This window comes from Ictidomys tridecemlineatus, chromosome 3, assembly GCF_052094955.1.
Source record: "Ictidomys tridecemlineatus isolate mIctTri1 chromosome 3, mIctTri1.hap1, whole genome shotgun sequence".
In the NCBI taxonomy this organism is placed as follows: Eukaryota; Metazoa; Chordata; class Mammalia; order Rodentia; family Sciuridae; genus Ictidomys; species Ictidomys tridecemlineatus.
In genome coordinates, this window is record NC_135479.1 from 12,499,820 (window position 1) to 12,527,108 (window position 27,289).

Here is a 27,289-nt window from a genome sequence, read left to right on the forward strand (position 1 = left end):
TCCTGGGTTCCAACTGTCCCTTAGACATCTCCAGTTAGATGTTTCTATGGCACATCAAATTCAACAATCATTAAAAATAGTACCTACTATGTACAAACAAGTTCCTTATCTTTTATTCCTCTTTTCCAGTAGTTGCCAAAATTCCATTCTAGCACACAGTGCCTCACTTGTAGCCTTACTACCACCAATCTGCTAGTCAGTCTTTCTTTTGCAGTGCTAGGCATTAAACCCAGTTGCAACATTAGGCAAGTGCTCTACTACAGGGCTACAGTCCCAGCCCCAAATGGTCTTTCATTAACCCTCACCTCAACTCTTAGAATAGCCTCTTCACTAGTTTCCAATCTTTCACACGACTAATGCATCTGAGAAACTACTACCAATTTACTTTTCTAAAACATAGTTGAGAAAAATGTTACTCTGTAGTTGACATTTCATGGCTCTGTCTTATGGACAACAACATGCAGGTTTGACTTTACCACTCTCTTTTCTTTTTCTTAGCACCAGCCAAATGGTGGATGAGCTGCAGCTAAACACAGCTGTTTTCTTGATTCCAAGTCTGCTCTTACTATTAAAATCCCACACAATTCAACTCCTGGCTCAAATGTCACTTCCTTCATGAAGTCTACCTCAGGTTCCCCACACATAAGCAAGATCTCTTTCCTCATTACACCTCACATTTCCTGTTCTACATTGCCTCACAACTGGTTTGCACTAACTTTCTTTCTTTCCTAGAACTGAAAAATATGTTTAAGGGACTTTCTCAAAATGTTTATTGAATAAAATAATTTCATAGGGCTAGAGATGTAGCTCAGTGATAGAACACTTCCTGCACATGTATGTGCAACGCCCTGGGTTCAATCCCCAGCACCACAAATAATAATAATTTTTTAGTCATACTTGCATTCTCTTTTCATTGTATAAGTATACTTATGTGTGTATGTGTATGTGTGTGTGTTAAAATTAATTTTTTTACATTTAGAAAAGTAAATAACTTAGGCTAAATTATAGAATCTTTAATGACAGACCAAAATAGAGTGAGTCACTAAGGAATATAAGAAAAAAACTTCATCTTAAAAACAGTGCATAAGAAAAGTGAATGCCACCTTATTCCATTGCTTAAATCAACTATTGTTCAACTTATTCTCACCAACCAGCTTTCATGTTACAGAGGTTTCATGCGGAACTAAAATATTCATCTACACCATTTGTCAAAAAAAAAGTTATGGTTAAAAATCAACTGGGAGGGATTGGGGTTGTGGCTCAGCGGTAGAGCACTTGCCTTGCATGTGTGAGGCTCTGGGTTTAATCCTCAGCACCACATAAAAATAAATACACAAAATCAAGGTGTTTAAAAAAAAAAAAAGAATCAACTGGAATAGGAGCTGGGTTGGTGGCTCAGTGGTAGTGCACTTGCCTGGCATGTGTGAGGACTGGGTTCTATTCTCAGCAACACAAATAAACAAACAAATAAATAAAGGTCTATCAATAACTAATAAATTTTTTTAAAATCAACTGGGATAAATGGAAAAAGGAAAGTCTTAACTCACTGAACCAAATCCCTAGGCAATATGACCAGAAAATTCCCTTAGAAAAATTACATTAACACCCTAGGGCTAAACAACCTACATCCAGAAAAAAGAGATAGACATCAAGATATCAGGGATCACTTTGCAGTAATAAGAGTATATGCCAAGCCACCTTATGAGAAACTACTGCCAAAGCAAAGAAACTGAAATTGAATGCCTTCAATTTTTAGAAGGTATTCCCACAAGCTGTTTTTAAAAGTATTTCTGAAATTTCTACTTGAAATTTAAGAAATTCTATTTACAATGTCCAGTAGGCCCCATCTTCTCTGAAATATTTACTTCAAACAGCTCTGATATTGAACATTCCTACCAGATGAGTCAATTTTAATATACTCACTGATTTAATATAAAAGTCTCCTTAGGTGTAACAATATGCTACTTACAGTATAAGTGGTTAAATTTTAAGGTAATCACCAATATCATGTATGCATTTTACTCAATATTTACAAACTTTGAATGAAGGATATATATTTTTTAAATCACATTCCCAAATGTTCTATTCACTCAGTTATTCAACATTTACTCCTACATAAGAGCAGTTTTCTTATTCAGAATGCTACTTTTTATTCTAAATTGTTTTATATGTACAAATTTTGCTTAACATTTGCTACTAAATTAACAGAAATTAAAGATAAAAGAGCATAATAACCATTAATTACTATGTAAGGGGGGAAATGTATTACAGTTATTTAGACAATCATCATCCACACATTTTAAAATAATAATGCCAGGTGCAGTGAACTGCACCTGCAGTCCCAACATGGAGGCTGAAGCAGGAACAACCTTTGAGCCCCAGAGTTCATGGTCAGCTGGAACAACATAGTGAGAAACTGTCACCCCAAAATGTATAATGCATAGTATAGCACAGAGTAGGACAGAACAATACAATTCATACCAAGGAACTCACTATGCCTACATACCAATTAAGTTTTATAGGAAAAAAAAATATCTAAACCATTGGTCACCTATTACCAAATGTTATTGGCAAGAGCTGAATAATTTATTTGTTTAGTCACAGTTCCTATGTTTCAATAATAATTAGTCAAATAATCATGCAATACTTATTCACAAAATAACCACTACTCTACCTGCTCAGATATCTAATTAAAACAGTCATCTGTCTAGACAATTTTGTTAGTTATTAGAAGAAATTATCATGTAAGCAATTACAATTTTCTGATTAATATCTCCACTACTATACTAAAACCTACTCTCAAAATATCAATTTGTGATATTTCATAAGACCAATTGTTATCCATTTTGCTTACTTATAAACTTGGCCCAAAATATAAATTATTTCTTAGGCTATCTCATACCTAGAGACAACTGATATATGACATTCTCTTAAACAATAATTTTAATCATTTTGGAGTGTATCCCACTAAAAGAAATGATATTCAAATGCACATAGCACACACAGTTATTTTCCTTTATCTAATTTTTAAAAATGGCTTCATACTTCATGTATAACGTATATAAAGCACAAATATAATTATATAACCTATTGAGATACTGTTTACTTTTTTTAACTTCTCTGTATGCATTAATGAATACTTCCTTTTTTTACTTGAAACTTTCTCCTTTTCCTTCCTATTTCTTCCTATATCAACACCTGTACTGGGTATTGCATATTAACAACCAGTATTGTTGTAACCTTAATAGAGGGTAAAAACTATTGGCAATGATCTAATCCTTGCCTGGATAGTACTTAAAATGGTATTCCTATTTATTAAATTTGTGTTTATCTAAATGATATATTTCACACACAAAAAAAAATGTTGTAAATGAACCAACTGGTTGTGGTGACATATACCTATAATCATAGCAACTCAGGAGGCTAAGACTGAAGAATCCCAAGTTCAAGGCTAGCCTCAGCAAATTAGCAAGACCCTGTCTCAAAATAAGAACTGAAAAGGCCTAGGGATGTAGTTCAATGGTAAAGCATCCATGGATTGAATCCCAGTACCTCCTACTCCCAAAAAGGGTTTTAAATTACTAGTTCTCTCATTTATATGCAGATTTCCTTCTTGTATTCATTGAAATTTTTACATTTAACTAGCTGACTCATAGGAAAAGAAATATAATTGAAATTACACGTAAGAAAGTAGCAACATCCTTTTTTTAGGCAATAGGTGGAATATTCAATGTGGATAGAGGTGAAATTCAAAGGAATTTTTCTATTTTATTTCACAAATAGAGAAATTTCTACAATCCGTTCTCTGAAAATTGAGGTAGCTCTAAAAATTGATTTTTTTCTTGTTGTGTTGCCTCTTCTTTCATTTTCAATGACAACACTTTTAAAAATATCTTTATCCACATCAGAAAACTTTTCTCAGATTACAGCGAAAAAAACCCCACTGGATGATGCTCACTGTCACAGAATTCTGTGATGTGGACATCAAAGGAAATGTGTTAGCCATTACAAAAGCAAACAAGTCAAAGTAAGTTTGTGAATGATGAGCTGAAGTTAAAATAAAGAATTGTTACTAAACATATGTTTTAACATGGCACTCAAAATAAATTGAAAGAACAGTTTAAAATATTTTGTAGGTATATTTTACAAACCAAAACAAAATCAATATAATTACTTAACTCAGATTATACTATAAATATTACTCATTTAACATCTAAAGTATCTTTCACACAATTATAAATCTAAAATGGAAGTTGTGCTTGTAAAGTTTGATTTCTGAATGCTAATCAGATATTCTAAGATGCTAAAATTGAACTCTGTAATCTGTATAAAATTTCATATATCTTGATTTGCTCCATATTTACTCTACCTTTAATTTTTTGCTTCTACTCTGATTCATCCTCCCTCACAGTCATCACATCCTACATCTATTCTGAATTCTCCTGGATAGCAAACCCTTTTAAAATCTTTCTTGTGTTTACTATTGGCAATTACTTACCATACTATTTCTGCTTATAGGACCAATTAACATCATAGATGTCAAAATAAGAACTGAGTATTTCCTTTAATGCTGTATATTGTTTGCATTAGTTATTGTTATTATTTGTCTCCCCCCTAAACTGTGAGGTACTAGAAACCTCCAGGGACAATATAAATTCAGAGCTCTACCAATTCAGATTCTTATTGATGAATAGATAGACATATAAACAGTATTAAAAAGCAGGGGATCAAAAACCATGCCCTGCAAAAACACCAAAATACCTCCTTAACAGAATCCAATGATATCACAGTGGAGGAAATGTCAGAGAAGGAATTTAGAAAGTTCATAGTTAAAACCAATCTGCAAGGTAAAAGACAATGTAAGGAATGAAATCAGAAAGTACAAGAAGTGAAAGATCATTTTGATAAGGAGATAGAAATCCTGAAGAAGAATCAATCAGAAATTCTTAAAATGAAGGAATCAATAAACCAAATTAAAAACTTAATAGAAATCATCACCAGAAAACTAGACCACTGGAAGACAGGGTTTCAGGCAATGAAGACAAAATATATAATGTTGAACATAAAGGTGACCATGGAGAAAGGAGGTTATAAGATCACAAACTGAACTTTCAAGAAATGTGGGATAACATGAAAAGACCAAATTAAAGATTTATTGGAATACATGAAGGCTCAGAAAAACAAACCAAAGGAATGTACAAACTTTTCATGAAATAATATCAGAAAGATTCCCAAACCTTAAAAACGAAATATAAAATCAAAAAATCAAATACAAGAGGCTTATAGGACTCCAAATATACAAAATTACAACAGACCTATACAAGGGTACATTACTATGAAAATGCCCAATATGAAAATAAGAAAAGAATTTTATAGTTGCTAGAAGGAAACAACAGGTTATAATTAGAAGGAAACCAATACGAATCTCAGCTGACTTCTCAACTCATAACCTCAAAGCTAGGAGGTCATGGGATACTATATACCAAGCTCTGAAAGAAAATACAGGGTAGCCAAAAATACCATACCCAGCAAAATTAAGCTTTCAATTTGATGATGAAATAAAAACTTTCAATGATAAATAAAAGTTAAAAGAATTTGCAACTTGAAAGCCTCCACTAAAAATACATATTCACTAAAATATTTCATGAAGAAAAAAATGAAAAATAAAATAAAAAACCAGCAATGGAAAGAATTACACTAGAAGAATAGTCAATCAAAGGAGAAAATAATTCAAATTAAAAATCAGAAATAAATCAAAATGTCAGGGAATAAAAATCATTTCTCAATAACATTGAATGTAAATGGCCTAAACTCATCAATCAAAAGACAGACTGTCAGATTAAATTAAAAAATAAGACCCAACAATATGCTGTCTCCAAGAGACTCAACTAATAGGCACAGTGTTAAGGTAAAAGGATGGGGAAAAAAAATATCATTCACATGGATCTCATAAACAAGCAGGGGTTTCTCTTCATGTATCAGATAAAGTGGACTTCAAACCAAAGTTAATCAAAAGGAACGAAGAAGGTCATTTCATACTGCTTAAGGGAATTATACATCACAAAGACATAACATTAATAAATATTTATGCTCCAAACAATGGAGCATCTACATTCATCAAACAAACCCTTCTCAATTTCAAGAATCAACCGACCACAACACAATAATAGTGAATAACTTTATCACACCTTTCTCATCACTGGATGATCCTCAAAACAAAAACTAGATAACAAGTGATAGAACTAAAAAATACAATTAATAATTTAGACTTAAGAGATATACATATTTTATCCATTAATGACTGAATACACTTTCTTCTCAGTAGCACACAGATCATTTTCTAAAATAGACTACATCTTAGGCCACAAAGCAACTCTTAGCAAATAGGAAAAAACAGAGATAATACCTTCTATTCTATCAAATCATAATAGAATTAAATCAGAAATTAACAATATAATAAAATATAGATGCTACTCTAACATCTGGAAACTAAATACTACATTATTTAATGATCAATGGATAGTAGAAACATTAGGCATGAAATTAAAAAAACATTTAGAGGTAAATGAGAATAGTGATACAACATATCAAACTCCCTGGGACACTATAAAGGCAGTTCTAAGAGAAAAGTTCACTGCATTGAGATCACTGGTTAAAAGAATGAAAAGTCAACCAAAAATATCTAACATTACATCTAATGGCCCTAGAAAAAGAAGACAAAAAAGACAAAAGGCAGTAGAAAACAGGAAATAATTAATATCAGAGCCGAAATCAATGCAATTTAAACAAAATGAAAAGAAATTCAAAAAAATTGAGTGAAACAAAAATATTGTTTCTTTGAAAAAAATAAATAAAATTGATAGATCCTTAGCCATGCTAACTAAGAGAAGCAGGAAAAAAACTCAAATTTTTAAAATTGTGATGAAAAAGAAAATTTCACAACAGACACCACTGAAATACTGATGATAATCAGAAATCATTCTGAAAACTTACACTCCAACAAAATAGAAAATGTTGAAGACATCGTCAAATTGCTTGAGGCATATGAACTACCAGAATCAAATCAGAAGGACATAGAAAATATTTTTCTTTTTTTTTATTCTAATTTGTTATATATGAGAACAGAATGCTTTTCAATTCATAGTACACATATAGAGCTCTCTGACTGTATACAAAGTAGAGTCACACCATTCATATCTTCATACAAGGACACAGAAAATTTAAACAGATCAATTTCAAGCAATAAAACTTAAGAGGCCATAAAAAGAAAGGACAGGACTAGATGGATTCTCAGCCAAGTTCTACCAGACCTTCAAAGAAGAACGAATAACAATCCTCCTCAAAGTAGTTCATGAAATAGAAAAGAAAGAACCTTTCCAAATTCATTCTATGAAGCTGGTATCACCCTGATACCAAAACCAGACAAAGACACATCAAGGAAAGAAAACTTCAAACCAATATCCCTGATGAACATATATGAAAAATTTTAATAAAATACTGGCAAATCACACCCAAAAACTCATTAAAAAGATAATGCACCATGATCAGGTAATTTTCATTCTGGAGATGCCAGGTTGATTCAATATATGAAAATCCATAAATGTAATTCACCACATCAATAGACATAAAGACAGAATGACATGATTATCTCAATCAATACAGAAAAAGCATTTGACTAAATACGGCATTCATATCATGTTCATAATAGTAGGAACATATCTTAACACTGTAAAAGTTATATAAGTTAAACCCAAAGTCAATATTATTCTAAATAGAGAAAAACTGACAGCATTTCCCTAAAAACTGGAGCAAGACAGAGATGCCCTCTATCACCACTTCTATTCAAAATCACTGTTGAAACCATAGCCAGAGCAATTAGACAAAAGAAAAAAATTAAAGGGATACAAATAGGAAAAGAAAAACTATCCCTATTTGCCAACAACAGGATCCTATATTTAGAAGACCAAAAAAACTCCACCAAAACTTCTATAACTCATAAATGAATTCAGCAAAGTAGCAGGATATAAAATTAACACCCATAAATCAATTGCATTCCTTCATACCAATGATGAATCAACTGAAAGAAAAATTAGTAAAGCCATGCTGCTTACAATAGCCTCAACAACAATAAAATATCTTGAAATCAATCTAACTAAAGGGGTGAAAGACCTCTACAATGAAAACTACAGAATACAGAAAATGGAAGGATCTCCCATATTCTTGAATAGGCATAATTGATATTATCAAAATGTCTAAATTACCAAAAGCGCTATACAGGTTTAACACAACTCCTACTATGATTCCAATGACATTCTTCATAGAAATAGAAAAAGTAGTCATGAAGTTCATTTGGGAAAGAAAGAGGCCAAGAGTAGCCAAAGCAATCCTCAGTGAAAAAAGTTAAGCATAAGGTATCCCAATATTAAAAATTAAATTATACTACAGAGCTATAGCACAAAAACAGTATGGCACCAAAATAGACATGAAGACCAATGGTACAAAATAGAAAGCACAGAGACAAACTTACATAGAGTTATCTTATCTAGACAAAGGTACGATAAACATCTATTGGAGAGAAGATAGCCTCTTCAACAAAAGGTGCTGGGAAAACTGGAAAAACATAGGTAGTAGAATGAAATTTAACCCCTATCACTCATCCTGCACAAAACTCAAAGTGGATCAAAGACCAAGATTATTATACCAGAAACCCTACATCTTCTAGAGGAAAAAGTAGACCAAAATCTCCAACATGTCAGCTTAGGAACCAAATTTCTCAATAAGACTCCTAAAGTGCAAGAAGTAAAATTAAAAAAAAAAAATCAATATATGAGATGGTATCAAACTTAAAAGTTTCTTGATAGCAAAGGAAACAAAATCACAAAGAGAGAGCCTATAGAATGGGAGAAAAATCTTTGTCACCTACACCTCATAGAGGTGTAGAATATATAAAGAACACAAAAAACATAATGCCAACAAAACAAGGAAGTGAACAGACATTTCACAGAAGAAACATTAATGATAAATAAATACATTTTTTAAATGTTCAACATTTCTAGCAATTAGAGAAATGCAAATTAAAACTACACTAAGATTCCATCCCACTCTGGTCAGAATTACAATTGTCAAGAATATATGCAACAATAAATGTTAGGAGGAGTTGGGGAAAAGGTTCACTCCTACATTGCTGGTAAGACTGCAAACTGGTGCAAATACTATGGAAAGCAGTATGATGATTCCTCAGAAAACTTGCAATGGAACCACCATTTGACTCAGTTATCCCACTCCTCGATATAAACCCAAAGGACTTAAAATCATCACACTACAAAGACACAATCACATCAATGTTTATAGCTATGGAATCACCCTAGGTGCCTTTCAACAGATGAATGAACAAAGAAAATGTGGTATGTATACACAAAGAAAATGTGGAATATTATACAGACATAAAAAGAATGAATTTATGAATTTTGCTAGTAAATGGATGAAACTGGGGCCTATCAGGCTAAACAAAATAAGCCAATCCCAGAAAACCAAAGGTCAAATGTTCTCTCTGATGTGTGGATGATAACACACAAGGGGGGGTGAAGGAGTGTGGTCAAGAACAGATGTTCAGTGGATTAGACAAAGGGAAAAAAAGAGAAGGGAGGGGCAACAGAAATAGTAAATTAGAATGAATTGGAAATAAATTTCCTATGTTCATATATGAATGTAACTCCACCTCATGTACAACCACAAAAATGGTATCCTAATTAGAATAAGTTATACTCCATGTATATATAATATGTCAAAATACACTCAACTGTCATTATAACTAAAAAGAACAAATAAAAGTAAGAAGTAATGAAGGAGACAAACAATTCAATATAATATGGAAAAGTATAAGAAAAGACAGCTTAAAGTAAAATTTAAAAGGCAACCAACTGAAAAGTACAGTAATATCATAATAAATAAATGTAAGTAATGATAATTGTCATCTTACAGTTAATTTAACAAGTTTATAATTTACTGTTGATGACAATATAAGGAAAGACATTCTTATACACCACTGATGTGAGTAGAAACAGACATAACCTTTTTTTACAAACAGTTTTATTGAGACATAATTCATATGCCATATGATTCACACATTTAAACTATACAATTCAAAACTTTTTAACATATCAGAGCTATGAAAAAGAATAAGGCTATAGTTTTAGTAGGGAAAATTCATTAGAAGATATATTTTAGTCAAAAAAAGCAGTGAAGCACACTGGGTGCAATGGTACATGCCTGTAATCCCAGGGACTCAGGAGGCTGAGGCAGAAGAATCACAAGTTTAAAATCAGCCCCCAGCCACTGAGTGAGGACCTAAGCAACGCAGCAAGACCCTCTCTCTAAATAAAAAATCTTAAAAGGCTGGAGATGTGACTTAGTGGTTAAGCGACCCTGGGTTCAATCTCTAATACCAAAAAAAGAAAAAAAGGCAATGAAAAGCATATAAAATACAGCCTATGGACTCATTTATATGAAACACATTCATTCATAGACAATTTTAAAGAGAAATTACACTAAATTTTTAGCAATGATTATTACTAAAAAATGAATATTAGGGTTAAGAAAGCAAATATTAAGTATTTAATTCTTAAGCATTATTATTTTACTTAAAAATAAAATTTACTCAATTGAAAGAAAATCATTTATTGTTTTAAAAACATCACCCAACAACAACAAAACTATTTTTAGATCAGGACATTCACAAGGCACACAAGAACTACTTAACCTTCTCATGCAAGGTCTTCACAAAATTCAAAACACAAAAGCATTTATCAACGTGTCCACAATTAAATGCTTAAAAAGCTTATTTAAGAAAACAAACATAATATCATTCTTCTAAAGGAAAATAATACATTTTATAACATAACTATGCATTTACCTTTAGGAATAAAAACTTTTTATAGAAATATCTCTGAAACAGGGAGGAAAATAATAAAACAACACAAGCATTGTTTTTTATTTTAAAAATTAAAATAAAACTAGGGCTGAGGTTGAAGCTCAGTGGCAGAACACTTGCCTGGCATGTACATGGCCCTGGGTTTGATCCTCAGCACCATGTAAAAATTAATAAATAAATAAAATAAAGGTATTGTGTCCAACTACAACTAAAAACTGAAAAACTTTAATAGAAAAATATGTTTGACAGTAACAATAAAATCAGTTTAAAATTAGTATTTTTATATTTAAAAAGGCAATCTGAACTGCTACATTCCTTTGACTTTAAATGTCTCCTGATTATGTTTGACTTTTTATTTTCACATAATAAATCCCTTACTTGTATCTTATAACAACATGCAGTTTTCAACAAGCTTCCAAATCTTCATTTTATTCTAGAAATTATGTTGTTTATAATAAGCTCACAAAACCCATCATTTCAATTTTATCACAGAGTATGATTCAGTGTTCCAAGGAAATATTTAGAGATGAATACAGAGACGAAAGTATCAGGATATTCTTCTGAAATTTATTTATATTGGGAAAAACTGTAAACAATCTCAACACTCAACACCAGGAGTGAGGAAAGTTACTTGGGGATACTTAGGAACAATATTCAATAGCAAGAAAATTACTCAAGATATATGTAACAACATATACAACATCATCCCAATTTTCTAATGAAAATGAATGTGCTTTCAGGCTAAATATAAAAAAGAATAAAAGACCATGAAATATTTTAACAGTATTTTTTATTTCTATGTGTGATTTTATAGACAATTTTATATATACATATATTTATTTCTCTACCTTCAAAAACTTCATCAATAAAATCCACATCAACTGTAATAAGAAACTTTACTTTAAAAAAAAAAGATAAAACTAAGATAGCTTTCACATTGGACAATCAACATAAACTTTTAAATATTTTATGATGGAGAAAAATATGAACAAAACACTTCATTAAACTAAGACAAAAATGACTACTAATAATGCAAAATGATTTTAGAAAAATGTACAGTGGATAATTGATATTTATTTGTAAATCTCTCAAGGATACCACAAACATTCTTACACTAAGCCAAAAAGAATAACAAAAAGAGTGTAGGAAAAAAATAATGCTGCGCACATTTACAAACATTCTCTGATGAAATACCTGACAACTTTAAATATTTTTCTTTAAAGACACGTCATGAACATTGATATGCTCACTCCTGATCCACACTGATATTATCAAGGGTAAAAATTTTCTATTGTCTGATGTTCATGTATTCTTAAAAAGATAAACAAAAGATCAACCTTACAAGAAATGCTAATGACAAAACTTTAGCTAGACTGATAAAAAGTAAAGAAGATTCAAATGAATAAAATTAGAAATAAAAGAGATATTGAGACCAATATTTCAGAAATATAAGGGTCATAAGAAACCACTATGAAAAATTATTCACCAACAGATTGATAGCCTAGAGAAATGGATAAATTTCTAAATACACACAACCCATCAAAACTAAATCTTGAAGAAAAATAAAATATGAACAAACCAATAACAAGTGAGGAGATTAAAATATTAATAAAGTTTCTCAACAGAGAAAAGTTCAAAACCTGACGGCCTCCCTGCTAAATTATACCAAACATCTAAAGAACAATTAATACCAATCCTGCCCAAATTGACTTAAAAGAGATTAAAGGCAAGCATAAGATCTGAAACTGTAAAACTACTATAAGAGAATTAGGAAAAAGCTTCATGAAGCTTTCCAGACACTGGTCTGGAAAAGGATTTTTTTAGAACAGATCACAAAAGTGCAGGAGACAAAAGCAAAAGCAGACAAACAGGATTGATTATGTCAAACTGAAATAGGATCACATCTGCACAGCCAAGGGGACAGTTAACAGAGATGAACTACGAAATGGGACAAAAGGTATACACTTGAAGGCAGAATAATATCCAAAATATATAATAAAAAATAAAGAACTCAAACGATTCCACAGAAAAAAAACAAAGAATTAGATTATAAAATGGGCAAAGGACCTAAGCAGACATTTCTCAAAAGAAATTTTTAAAAAATGATATCACTAGCCATTAAGGAGATGCAAACTAAAACTACAATAAGACATCGCCTCACACTTGCTAGAATGGGTATTATCAAAAAGACAAATGATTAAGTGTTGCAAGGCAGGTGGAAAAAAGAGAATCCTTGTATATTGGTGGTGGAAATGTAAATTAGTACAGTCTTTATGGAAAACTATATGGAGGTTCCTCAAAAAACTAAAATTGAAATTGTCATATAATCTACCAAGCCTGCTTCTGGTACTTATTTGAAAGATTTGAGATCAGCATGTTAATAGATATTTGCACTCCCATGTTTACTGCCACACCTATTGCCAACAGCTGTTACAAACTCAACCTATGTCCATCAATGAGTAAATAAAGAGAATGCAGTATGCATACATAACAAAATACTACTTGACCTTAAAAAAGAAATCATCATTTACAACATAGATGGAGACAGAGAATATTATGCTAAGTGAAACAAGCCAAACACAGAAAAACAAGTGCAACATGTTTACGTTTTATAGAATTTAAAACAACTGAACTCATAGAAGCAGAGTAAAGTGGTAGTTACCAGAGCCTGGGAGAAATTATATTCAAAAGGTACAAAGTCTCACATAGAAGGAATAAGGTTTATTTTAGATCTATTCCACAGATGAGAAATACATCTAACAATTGAATAGTGTACATTGCAAATCTCTGAGTTTAAATCTCAAATATTCTCATAAAAAAACAGAATATTATATCATACATTAATACAGCATAGCTTAATTTAGCATATCAATTTAAGTAGTAGGAACAGTAATAATAATAAACAGAATAGTGACAATAAAAAGATGTGTTATAAGTAAACTGAGATAAAAAGAGGGTAGAGAGATTCACTAAAGTTAAAGATACTGCTTCTAAAAATTGCTATTTCTTCTGGCCCCCTGATAATCAGGTCTTGAAAGTTAGGAAAGAGTCCCTCAGCATATCCCTGCCTGGTTGGAGTGAAGCTGGGACACTCAAGATGGGAGATGGGTGTAAAAATATTGAAAGACAAACCTGCATAAGCTGCATCATGATTTTATATTTGTACAAAAGATAATCTCTTCCTATCATGCATCATTATTCTATCTAGGACCAGAAAGCACCTATTATATTAAATCTTAAAGCTATGTTAACAAGTAGGTGCATAGAAAACATCCCAATCCTACCTCTTTCTCGTGCATTCGAGAAAGAAAATGATCATCATGGAAACTGCTGGATTTTCTCAGGCTGAACTTGGGAGTCATCTGTGGAATTAGTAAGAGTTATTTAATAATTTTTCAGAGCTAGTTTGTCTTCAACCCAAAAGTAAACTTCTAAAATGCCTGAAACCCATATCAAATCATCAGAGAAAAAAAGTGATTTATTCACTTTCAAATGAGATAATTTTTAAAAATTACTGTGCCTTATAATGTGGAACAATATAATTTTCTATTAAAAAGTATTTGATTGATTGACTGATTTTTAAATCTGTCCCCCAAAAAATCCAGTGGAATTCTCACCTACCAGAGAAACTGGGAGAGGCTTCTGTCTCAGGTACCGAGGATTTTCTATCTGAAGATATAAAAATAAAATAATAGTTTATTAATTTTCAAATTGATAAAATATAGACTTAAGCTGTTATATCAAAACATTTTCTATAATAAACCAATATTTAGTTCAGTTTTAGAATGAATATATAATACATTTTAGTGGTCCACTAATAAATAAAATATAAAACAAACTCCTTTGCATGCATAAATGCACCTTCAAGATCCTCTCACTGCCTAACTGCCAGTCTCATCTTCCATTACTCTTCACTTCACATTTCATGCTCCTAAAATCCTGAATCACTTGTGTTACCAGAAAGTGATGGGTCTTCTTGTGCCTTTCTGCCTCTATGAGTTTCTTCATCACTCTGCATGCTATGAGCATGCACCTACTATTCATTCCTCAAATCTCAATTTGATCACTACACTCCCAGACAAAACTGGTGACTCCTTAAGCATAGCTCCGTACTAGCAAAGGAAAGTCCTTTGAGACTTCCCTTCTGTCTACCTTTTTGGCTTCATCTGTCTCCCACCATACTCTACATTCCAAATACACTCGACAATTTGCTTTATCTTGAAAGCACTACACTTTGGCATCCCCATCATTCAGTCTTTGAAAATAAAACCCTTCTCCCCATGTCTTCACATGATTAACTTATTTAAGACTCACTAATTAGAAATGATCTTCCCCAAGAAACTTAGTTCCTACCATGTTAGTATTATCCCAGATGTTCATTCCCTTTTATGATCTAGTATCCATCCCCAAAAGAATGTGGACTACCTTGTTATCACTTTGTCCCTAATGTCCACCAGAGTGCCCAACAGTGTTCATTAGTGAGGGAGGCAAGAAGAAGAAGAGGAAGGCACAGACAACCTGGTCCCACCCACTTCTCAGTTCCCAGAGTACCCTGTATTTACGCTCTTGTAGTCCTTCCATAGTATTTTAAGTGTCTATAGTATGTCTCCACATTGCCTTGGGGCAATGAGTACAATAATGAGTACAATATGAGTACAGAATGAGTACAATAATGACAATGTCTCAAAATTTGTACCTCTGCTACCTAGCATAATATCTAATAGTTTTTCAGTGAAAAATTATTGAAATCAGATACAATGATTATTGTCTCAACTATTTAATTCACAATAAAGTGAAAATGAAAAATCATCATGACAGAAGTCTAATTTCTTCACATTATGCACTCACAATGCACTACATGTGTTATCTACATAATGTAGAAGAACACAAATTTGGCGAGGATAGTGAGTGGTACCAGGAAGCATACCATTTGAATTAAGTGATAAATGTTTTCAAACATATACTATTGGACTCCACGTCTCTGAAATATCATTTGGTTTGCAAACAAAATTCCCCAAGTAATTTATTATGGTTAAAAATCATGGAAAATGAACAACTGATGAATACAAAGAATCCATTAATCCAAGAATATGGAGTCAATAAACTTGAAAAAAAAAGAACTTAGGTAAAACAGAGAAGAGTTTCAATAGCAACAGATAAGATCTGAAGAGGACTGAAGAGGAACGATATTATAGTACCTAGATTAAGAGGAATATTCAAAGCAATTTTCTTTTACATGGAGGGTATATACCATAAGGTAATGGCAACCAATTAAATTTAAATTTCTCTCCCTAGCCTCCAAGACCCATGCAGATCAATAGAGCAACCAAATAAAAATACCCATCAGCCAGGCCTTCAACATAGTGAAGAGAAAGAGAATACTAATTCCTGGATTAACACGTAAGTGGTCCACATAAAGATCTGAGACCAGCAGAATAAAATCTTGAGCCAAATCAAAGTGATACAGCAGGGAGGACAACAGGGGAACACCTCAGGGTCCTAGAGAGGGTAAGGACATAAGCATCATCAAATACTGACCTGCCAAAGGAGAGTGGCCTACCTTTATGCAGCTTGCACTAAAATAAAGGGGCGGGGGGAGGAGAACTGATAGGTCAGAATATTATAAATGGAGCACAAACAGAAGGCTTGGAAAAGTGTAAAAAAAAAAAAACAGAAAAGGAAGCCTTAGGAAGGATAAGGTTCTACATAAACAAGATAGAATCAAAGAATCCAAAGATAACAAACCAAAATGACAACCAAAAAAGTCACCATTTATTAAAGAAACAGAACTTTGGTGTGGTAGAAGAGGGCCTTTCTAAACTGAAAATAAAGTAAGACAAACTAACACCTCGCATAACATCATTAGTTATTGCTGATTCAGAAAAATCTAAAATAAATAATCATGAACTGAACAAAAAATCCAATAACCATAACAACTTAGTATAAAAAATAGAAAATCAAAATCAAAACTTTCCAACAAAAGGAAATGCTTTTCTTAAAAAGCCCGAATTAGGGAAAAAAGGATAACAGTTCTCCTTTTGAGTCCTCTTCCTCTAGCACTCCTGCCTCATACTTTTGTGCCACCCACTTAGCATAGGCCACTCATTAACAGGTATTTCATTCTTTTGTTCCATCACTAATGGGACAACACACATGCAAATTTAACTGCAGATATAAGAAACACTGGATACCAGAATAAAAAAAATAGGAAAAAATGTTAAATAGGAGCTAACCAAATTAAAGAGAAAATGGAAGTCAAACAAAAATCATCTAAGAAATAGAGCCCATATTACACAAGTTAAAAAAGATAACTAAAGCAAAAGCAGGAGATACAGAAGACAGGATATGAAACTAAGAGGTGAAACTGAATATGTTTAAATAAAACATATTTTAAAAGAGCAAATAAAAACTTTCAAACGTGGACAAGAATCTAATAAATGTATAATTAGATTCCTTAAAGAAGAAAATTAATTGAACACAACCCAGTATTCAAGCATTAAGAAAACTTCCTTAAAATAAAATTACCTGAAACATTATATTGAATACTTTCACTCTTTACCTAAGAAAATTGACCCAGAACAATCCATTCGTAAATATATATCATGTTTTGAACAAAATTCCAAGTGATATGCTGAATATATTCAGAGTATTATAAAAATAAAAAAGTGAACTTCATAAACTAAAAAAAAAATCAAATCTTTGGACCCTAGCCAAAAAGAATAAGACATAAATGGAAAAAAAAAAAAACTTCTCAGTTTTAATACACATCATACAATGGAAGATGACAGTACAAAACTGTATTTAAGAAACTCATGGAAAGAAAATATGAGTCAACTATTTTATATCCTGTATAGAGTCCTTCAAAAATCAAGCATAAAAAAACTATTTTAAACATGCAAGAACTTAGAAAATTACTTCCTTCCTGTAAACTAGAGAATGCATATTTTTCTCTTAATCAAAGGTAATTTTTGAAAAAAAAAAAAAAAAGAACAGCCAAGGAAATTTCAACCATGAGACTAATATTTTCTGATTAAACAATATAATATTTGCAACTTACATTCAGATAGTTCCAATAGAGCAAAGTGACAAAATTTAATAGGCAGCAGATACGTAAGTTATTAATGTACTATTCTTTTTCTACATGGATTTTTTCACAATAAAAGTTATAAAAATGTTTTCTTTAATAATCTATTATACTCAGGAGAGTGAGGCAGGAGGATTGCAAGTTCAAATCCAGCTCAACAACTTAGCAAGCCCCAAAGCAATTTAGTGAGGTCCTATTTCAAACTAAAATATTAAAAAGAGGCTGGGAATTTGGATTCATGGTTAAGTGCCCCTGGGATCAATCCATGGTACAAAACAATATTTTTTATACTTTTTTAACATTTATTTTTAGTTGTAGTTGGACACAATACCCTTATTTTAGTTATTCATTTCTATATGGTGCTGAGAATCAAACCCAGGGTCCTATACGTGCTAGGGAAGTGCTCAACCACTGAGCCACAACCACAGCCCCCAAAACAATATTTTTTAAAAGGTATTATATGCAAACTGATCAGTTTTATTCTTCTCCCATGAAGCCAGATACGATTGATTAGCCTAGTTAAAGGGCAGTTTGTGATCAGTATATAATTTAAAACATGCTGGAAAAAAACTTTTCAAATAACATTGATTCTGAGGAAAGAGAAACGGGATCATGTTAAATTTTTATGGATAAACACTGCAAAAAAGTCAGTAGTTATTTCAGATTACCAAATAAATGGAACGACCATATATGACTTCAAAACAATTAGACAAAAACTATAAATATATTTTAGAAGGAAAGAATTATTTTCTATGCTTTAAAAATAATTTTTAAATATTTTTTACAGATTAGAACATATCACTTAGAAAAGTTACACTGTCTTAATACTTTATACAGATAAATGTATGGTAGCTTTTTTATATATCTTTATTGTAGATAGACACAATACCTTTGTTTATTTAGTTTTTTTATATGATACTTGGGATCAAACTCAGTGCCTCATGCATGCTAGGCAAGGATTCTACCACTGAACCACAACCCCAGTCATCATGGTAATTTGGAGAAGATAAAAAATCTGGGAGAACATCTTTAACTACAAGGCAACATAAGAGATCCTTCAAAGAAGTTATTTTCTATATCACGCTTAAGGTTATAGCATGTTCATTCAAAAATTACTTCCTACACATTTCCTGTGTGCCAGGCATTTTGAAAGATTGTTTTTGATGAAGCTATTGGAAAAGAATTGTAAAGACATGACAATAATATCAGTTGAAAACACTCCATAAAGTCATGCTAAATAATGCCAGAAATGATAAATAGTTGGATAAATAGATTACTTTTATCTTACATTTTAAATATCTTTAATAAAAATGACTATTTTAAAGCAAAATTAACAAAAACATAATAAAATTAAAATTTTGTTGTGAGGTTTACAACATTAGTAGATTACAGGAGGAAAACTATATGAACTTCTCAAAAGAAGAAAAAGGTATTAAAATGTTCTACAAGCATTCATGATTTTTAATATCTTGAGAATGTGTGAATAAAAGAGACATCCTTAGCTTGGTAAAGGGACTATACAAAAAATATTTATCAAGAATCATAAATCCTAAAGACTCAAAGCACTCTCAAGATTAGAAATAATACAAGCTGTCCCCTATAAAAACACTTCTATTCAACAATGCTTTGTATCCTAAATACCATTTTTTTTTTAGTCAAACAGTGTGAAAAGAAAGAAGAGGAGGAGGATGGGGAGGGAAAAAGATCAGAAAAAGAATATTTCATCTCTATATAGAACCATAAAATGAATATGTAAATACTTAATAGTGCTAATATTAGCACTATTAAGATTTTGGCAAACCTGTCAGATGTCAGTCAACATATAAAAGTCAACTGCATTTTTGCAAATGAGAAAAACCACCTAGGAGAAAAGAAAAGACTTTATGAATGCCTTATTAATTGACTGATTTCATACTGGTGATTGAACTCAGGGGTGTTTTACCACAGCTGTGTCAGAGGTTTCCTCACCCTTTTTTTCAGGTCTGAGGGCTTGTCCATGCACAGGCGTGTCTGGCCACTACCCCGAAGACCCAATTGTCGCCCCTGATCTTGGGATGTTGCCCCCTTAGTCTTCATTGGATGGGATTTTCCCCAGAATTTTTTGTTCCCCAATAAAAGTCCACTCCCTGGCATTTTCTCTCTCTCTCTCAACAGCTTCTTCAGTAAACCTCGTTACCATGATAGGTGGCTGAAGGCTGGAGCTAGGAGGAGCCATCCTGGAGCAGTTTAAAGGTAATTAGAGTCTTGTCTCTTTAATTCAAAACTCCCTAGTGGTTTCTCACAATTTGAACCTTCTTTCATGAAGCCATGGATAAAAGTGGCGCCCAACGTGGGGCTCATGATTTAAATCGACTAGGTTGAGTTAGAAATGGTGCTATAGAAATCTAGAATTTGTGACAATTTTTAGGGTCACAGAGGTACCAGGCAGTTTTTGAAGCTAAGAGACATTAAAGGAATTAATGATGGGAAATTCAACTTCTACCAATAAGAACATGTATTTGACTATTTTAGAGACAATAATTAATCAGAAGGGAAAGCAGGTCAAAAAGACCCAGCTGCTACAATTTTTAAAAGTTGTCAGTGAATTTTTGTCCTTGGTTTTGTGACCAAGATTCACCAAATTTATATACATAGGAAAAATTAGGAAGAAAATTACATAAAGTTTGCCTTTCTAAAGAACTACCTGGAAATACTGACAATATTCAAAAGGTTTGAACTGCACTGCAGATCTGTCTACCAAGATGGTGTTGATCTGTCTGCATTTTGGCCTCCACTTCCGCCTGGTAGAGAGTCAAAAAACTTCCAGTTGGCCCATCCCTGGGTTGGAAAAACAGGGGAACCGCAAGAGAGGTCACACAGTTTAACATCACAGCCGACCATAGGGAGCCGCCATTTCTACCAGAGTGGACTTCACAGGCAATTCCTTTACAGCCATCCATGGTAATTGAATTGATTCCTGAAAAAGAGCCACAACAAATCCCTACTGGGGTTTTCGGGCCACTCCCTAGAGAAAATATAGGGTTAATTTTGGGACATAACAATTTAAAAGAGGCCATCTAGGTGATACCTGGAGTGGTAGATTCTTGTTTTGAGGGAGAATTAAATGTAACTGTAAAATCAAATTATGCCATCCAGCTTACTCCTAAAAACACTATCGCCCAATTGATTCTTTTACCCTGTAATTCGGATGGACACCCACAAGTAAATTCAGTTTCCAAACTGCTAGAGTGTACTGGTCTCAATTAGTGCAGCAGGAGAGCCCCCTACTGGAACTTAAAATTAGTCATAAAAATTTCAAAGGCGTATTGGACACAGGAGCAGATAAATCAGTCCTGTCCAGTCACTTCTGGCCTAAGAATTGGCAACTTACATATAGCGCCAGCTAACTTAGAAGGAATTAAGACAAATCTCACAGCCTGCTCAGAGTGCTATGTATCTCCATTGGGAAGATCCTGATGGGAATAGTGGAGTTGTTAAACCTTATGTGTTGGAGCCCTTACCAGTAAATGGAGAAGAAGACATATTAAACAAAATAGGATTATTATTAATAACTCCAAATTCTATGAGATCATTTGAAAAAAATTAATCAAGGGATTCTTCCTGGAGATAATGAAGGAAACTATCAGGAAAAGTATCTGCTTACAAACCAGTCTCCTTGACAAAGATTAGTAAAATTTTAGGCCATCCTTAAAACTAACCAAAATTTTTACTAGGGACCCTGAGTGTCTCCCTGATCCAAAAGACAGTAGGAAAAATCACCTGGCTCAAAGAAGAGCCTATATGGATTTCTCAGTGGACCATCTCAGGAAAAAAAACTTAAAGATAATTCATGTGTTAGTTGAGGAACAATTTCAGGTTGGTTATATAGAATCAATGCTTAGTCCTTGGAACACTCCCATTTTTGTTATTAAAAAAAAAAGTTAGATAATTGGAGGTTACTACAGGATTTACGGGCAATAAACCATGCAATTCAGCCTATGAGATCATTGCAGCCTGGACTTCCTTCTGCTACAGCAATTCTTTTAAATTATAGCTTAATGGTAATAGATCTAAAAGATTGTTTTTTTCTCAATAAGGTTGCATCCTGAGGATTGTGAAAAATTTGCTTTCAGTGTCTCAGCAATTAATTTTTAAACACCTGTTAAAAGATATTGCTGGAAGGTTTTGCCTCAAGAAATGCGTAATAGTCCAACTTTATGTCAAAAATTTGTAGGTCAAGTGATAACTCCTATAAGAAATAACTTTCCTGATGCATATATTATTCATTTCATGGATGATATATTATTAGCTCATGCTAATCCAGAAGTACTTTCAGAAATTTTTACTCAGAGACTTCACTTACAGCGATAGGTTTGTGCATTGCTCCTCAAAAGATACAAAAGATGCCTCCCTTTCAATATTTGGGTCAAATAATTCAAGGACGTATAATCTGTCCTCAAAATCTACAGATAAAAATTAAGGAGTTACATACCCTTCATGATTTTCAAAAGCTATTAGGAGATATCAATTGGCTGAGGCCATCCTTAAAACTAACTACTTCTGATTTAAGTCCTTTATTCCAGATATTACAAGGAGATCATTCTCCAACTTCTCCTCAACAACTGATAATAGAGGCTAGAATAGCTTTAAAAAGGTTGAAATTTCAATTAAAAATGCACAGCTTACTAGAATTAATCCTCAAGAGCTCATATACTTATTAATATTTCCAACTGCTCATGCCCCTACAGGAGCTATATGGAAAAGATTGGGAGTTACTGAATGGATTAATTTAGCCCACTCTCCCCAAAAGACATTAATTCCTTTTCATGACTCTATTGCTCAATTAGTAATTAAAGGTAGAACGAGAGTTTTACAACTAATTGGATCTAAACCTGATATCATAATTATTACATTTTCTGTTCAACAAAATAATTGGCTTTTCCAAGTCTATGGCAAATAGCTTTTGCTGATTTTTCTGGTCAGATAGAAAGTCATTACCTTCGTGATAAAATTATTCAATTTACAACAATAACATTGCTTATTTTTCCAAAGATTGTACATGCCCAACCCATAGATGGAGCCTGAGGTAAAGCAGGTTTTTATAGCCATGTTCACACAGAGATAATACAAACCTTATATACTTCTGGCCAATGAGCAGAGCTACAAGCTCTCATTTGTGCCTTAAATTACTTTGCAAATGAGCCTATTCATAGTTATTCTAACAGCTTATATGCAGTTGGAGTTACCAAAAATATTGAAACTTCAGTAATTGGATATACCTCATCACAAGAGCTATTTAAATTATTTTGTAATATACAAAAGGCGATACAAATACAAAAATACCCATGTTTAATAGAACACATACGAGCTCACACTAATCTTCCAGGACCTTTAACTTCAGGAAATGACAAAATTGATAAATTGGTAGCTGTTTGTCAAAAGATGTCTCCATGTGATTGTGCACAAGCTTCACATTCTTTACATCATCAAAATGCTTCTAGTTTACGTAAAAAAATTTAATATTACCAGAGAACAAGCTCGTCAAATTATAAGTCACTGCCCTAAGTGTGTTATTCACACTTTATCTCTGCCATCAGGGGTAAATACCCGTGGATTAAGACCAAATCAAATATGGAAAATGGATGTAACTCATATTCCTCAATTTGGTAAGCAATGTATGTACATGTAAGAGTTGATACACACTCCAGATTCATTTTTGCCACAGCATGTACAAAGGAAAATACTCAACATGTAATTTCTCATTGCCTAGCAGCCTTTGCTGTATTAGGATGCCCTTTACAGATTAAAACACATAATACACCAACTTATGTAAGCTCTTCTTTTCAACAATTTTGCCAAGAGTTTCAAATTGACCATAAAACAGAAATTCCTTATAACCCCCAAGGTCAAGCCATTGTGGAACGAGCTGATTTATCTATTAAGCTACAATTACAAAAATTAAAAAGGGGGAATAGGTTTATGACTCCCCAAATAGCCTAAACCATGCCTTGTTTGCTTAAATTTTTTAAATTGTGACACAGAAGGTCACACTGCAGCTGAGAGACTTGTCTTCCACAGCAACAGGCCCTTTAGGCAGAGTTTTGTGGAAAGACTTACAGAATGGTCAATGGGAAGGCCCAGATCCAGTGATCATGTGGGGCAGAGGTCATGCTTGTGTTTTTCTTTTTTTTTTTTTTTTTTTTTTTTTTTTTTTTTTTTTTAAAGAGAGAGTGAGAGACAGAGGGGGACAGAGAGAGAGAGAGAGAATTTTTTTAACATTTATTTAGTTTTTCTTAGTTCTTGGTGAACACAACATCTTTGTTGGTATGTGGTGCTGCTGAGGATCGAACCCGGGCAGCACGCATGCTAGGCGAGCGCGCTACCGCTTGAGCCACATCCCCAGCCCCCATGCTTGTGTTTTTCCAGAAGGTACTTTCCATCCTATCTGGGTGCCTGAAAGCGCAATCAGACATGGAGGAAACAGAGCCGAGATTCAAGCGACTGAAAATCAACCCGGAGAAGCCTCCACTGAAAAGAAAGAGATATCGAAGAAGAATGAAAACAACCCACAAAGACCCAGCTGAAAAGCTGATCTCATAGGAAGACGTGAAAAAGCTGACAACACACATTTGCGAATGATTCGACTCCTAGGAAGAATGAAGACCCCATTGATGATAGTAGCTACAGTGATTGCCCTGCTGGGCTGTCAGGTAAAAGGGAGTCGAGCAGACACTTACTGGACCTATTTCCCAGATCCAACCCTGGTACACGCAGCTGTGTGGGCTGAAGAATCTATTTCAGTGTTTACTAATGACTCATTCATGATGGGAGGATTTATAGATACTCATATTACTCCCAATCATGTGACTAGATTTACTTAGTCTGGCTACAGTGCCCAATTATCCTTGTGTTGGTTCCACAATAAACATGCTGGCTATCTGATAGTATCATTTGAGGAAAAGACAGCGATTGGGAAACCTAGAATGATTAATCATACTATTTATGGAGACTTAAAACCTTATACTAGATCAATGATCATAACAAACCAGTCATTTCTGCAAAACCTCCACGAATACCTCATTGTCCTAATAGTTCTACAATTAAGATTGGCACTTGCCTGGATGGATGATTGTGTAAATACCTTTCTAGTATAACATAAGGTGTCTAAAGATAGTGGGTGTATCTTAGACTGGTCTCCAAAAATTGATAAAAGACAATTACAAAATGTTCTGCTATGACACCTGCAGGATTTGTTAGCAATATTTTGACCTACAGTGAAGGTGGTATTCAAAAAGATGTTTGGTGCTTAATTGCTGCCTCAGAATTCTTACATTTTACAGACAAGCCTTTACCAAAATTTGTTGGCAAGAGCTGTAAGAAAGGTTCTTGCTATGGCTTATGAGCCAGTGTCCAATCTCCTTATGTTTTAATCATTGGAAATGTAAAAGTTAAATGGAGAGATGAAAGATATGTTGTAACATTTAACAAATGTAACCTAACCAATTGTATTACTAGATATAATAGAGGAAAAGGAGTACTGGTACTTCATCAGCCCTCTTTTGTTTTATTGCCTGCTAATATTTCAGAGCCATGGTACGCTGCTGCTGGTTTTCAAGTCTTACAGAAAACCCATACCCAGCTAGCGAGACCTAGACATGCCATTGGAATTATAATTGTGGGAGTTATGGCCTTGGTTTCTTTCATTGCATCCACAGTCACATCTTCTAGAACTTTATCTCAAAATATTCAACATGCAAAATTTCTTAATAATTTAGCCCAAAATACTTCCTCTGCACAATCAAGTAAATATTGATGAAAGGATTGAGACTAAGTTAAATGCCTTAGAAGCAACTGTTATAAATATACATAATGAACTTTCGGCTTTAAAGTTTAAAGAAAGGCTTAAATGCCACTCAAGTTATAAATATGTGTGTGTTACAGCTGCCAAGTACAATGCTTCTCTCTGGGACTGGGAGAAGGTTAAAAACCATTTGTTGGGTATTTTGCAAAATAATAATAATAGCTTGGATCTTTTGGAACTCCATCATCATATCCAAGATATTCAAAATAATAGAGCTGATTTTCAGATCCTTCTTCTTCAGCTAATCAAATATTGAAGGAATTAAATGGATTTAACCCTGGAAACATTCTAAAACACTTGGCCTGGTCCATTATTACATTGTTCACTTTGCTGTTAATTTTTTTTTCTGTTATAATTATAGGATGGCGAGTCTTCAGAGCGAGAGTACAGAGACTCAAGAGAGTAAATCATCGCCTGCTTTTTAAAAGAAAAAAGGAGGAATATGTGGGAGGCCATCCTCGCACGTGATTTGAGTTACCTCCCTGGCTGGGTGAAAGGCGTTTAGGCACAGCTGCATCAGAGCTTTCCCCACCCTTCTCCAGGTCTGAGGGCTTGACTGTGCAGAGGCGTGTCTGGCCATTACCCCGAAGACCTGGCGTGTTCTCTCTCTCTAGCTAGACTCTTCAGTAAACCTCGCCACCACAATAGGTGGCTGGAGACTGGAGCTAGGAGGAGCCATCCTGGAGCTGGTTTAAAGGTAATTAGAGTCTTGTCTCTTTAATTCAAAACTCCCTAGCTGTTTCTCATGATTCAAACCTTCTTTCATAAAGCCTGCGCAAGTTGAGGGCTAAACTTGTCTTAAAATTTAAGACTTGTAAGACAAGTAGTAGAATGCCCTGGAATTCAATACCTGGTACCAAAAAAAAAAAAAAAAAAACTTGTAGATAGATATAGATATACAGATTTATACATATATAATCAAGGAAAAACAGACAAATGCCACTTAATAGAAACAAATGACAAGTGCAAAAAAACCTTGAGGCACAATTCGCATTTGAATGGCAAATATACATACGAAATATGCTTAAACTCCTTAGAAATATGGAAATTTAAAGTAATATCATAGGGCTGGGGTTGTGGCTCAGCAGTAAAGTGCTCACCTCGAATGTGTGAGGTCCCGGTTTCAATCCTCAGCACCACATAAAAATAAATAAATAAAATAAAGGTATTGTGTCCAACTACCACTAAAAAAAATAATTTTTTTTAAAAAAAGTAATATCATAATGAAATAACATTTTGTCATTTTATAGACTAACATACATTAAAATTTTAACAAAATTGTTCATGATATGAGCCACTACTGATGGATGTATGAATTAGTACACTTTGGCACTAAGTAGAGGTAATATACAATCTATTTAAATATTGTACCACAAAAAGAGGCATATTCTTTACTAAATAGCAATACTGTAAGCATCCATCTCTTTGAAAACAA

The 27,289-nt window shown here is 33.2% G+C and overlaps 1 protein-coding gene across 17 annotated transcripts in view; it reads right to left on the reverse strand.

Moving 5' to 3' along the window:
* Cep112 (centrosomal protein 112) overlaps nt 1-27,289 on the reverse strand; it is a 451,807-nt gene that overhangs the window by 361,074 nt on the left and 63,444 nt on the right. For all 17 annotated transcript variants that reach the window (XM_078041823.1, XM_078041825.1, XM_078041822.1 and 14 more), the window contains 2 exons: nt 14,552-14,599; nt 14,215-14,292 (listed from right to left, as the gene is read on the reverse strand). In XM_078041823.1, coding sequence (XP_077897949.1) covers nt 14,215-14,292; nt 14,552-14,599 — 126 coding nt within the window. The remainder of the gene's footprint in view (nt 1-14,214; nt 14,293-14,551; nt 14,600-27,289) is intronic.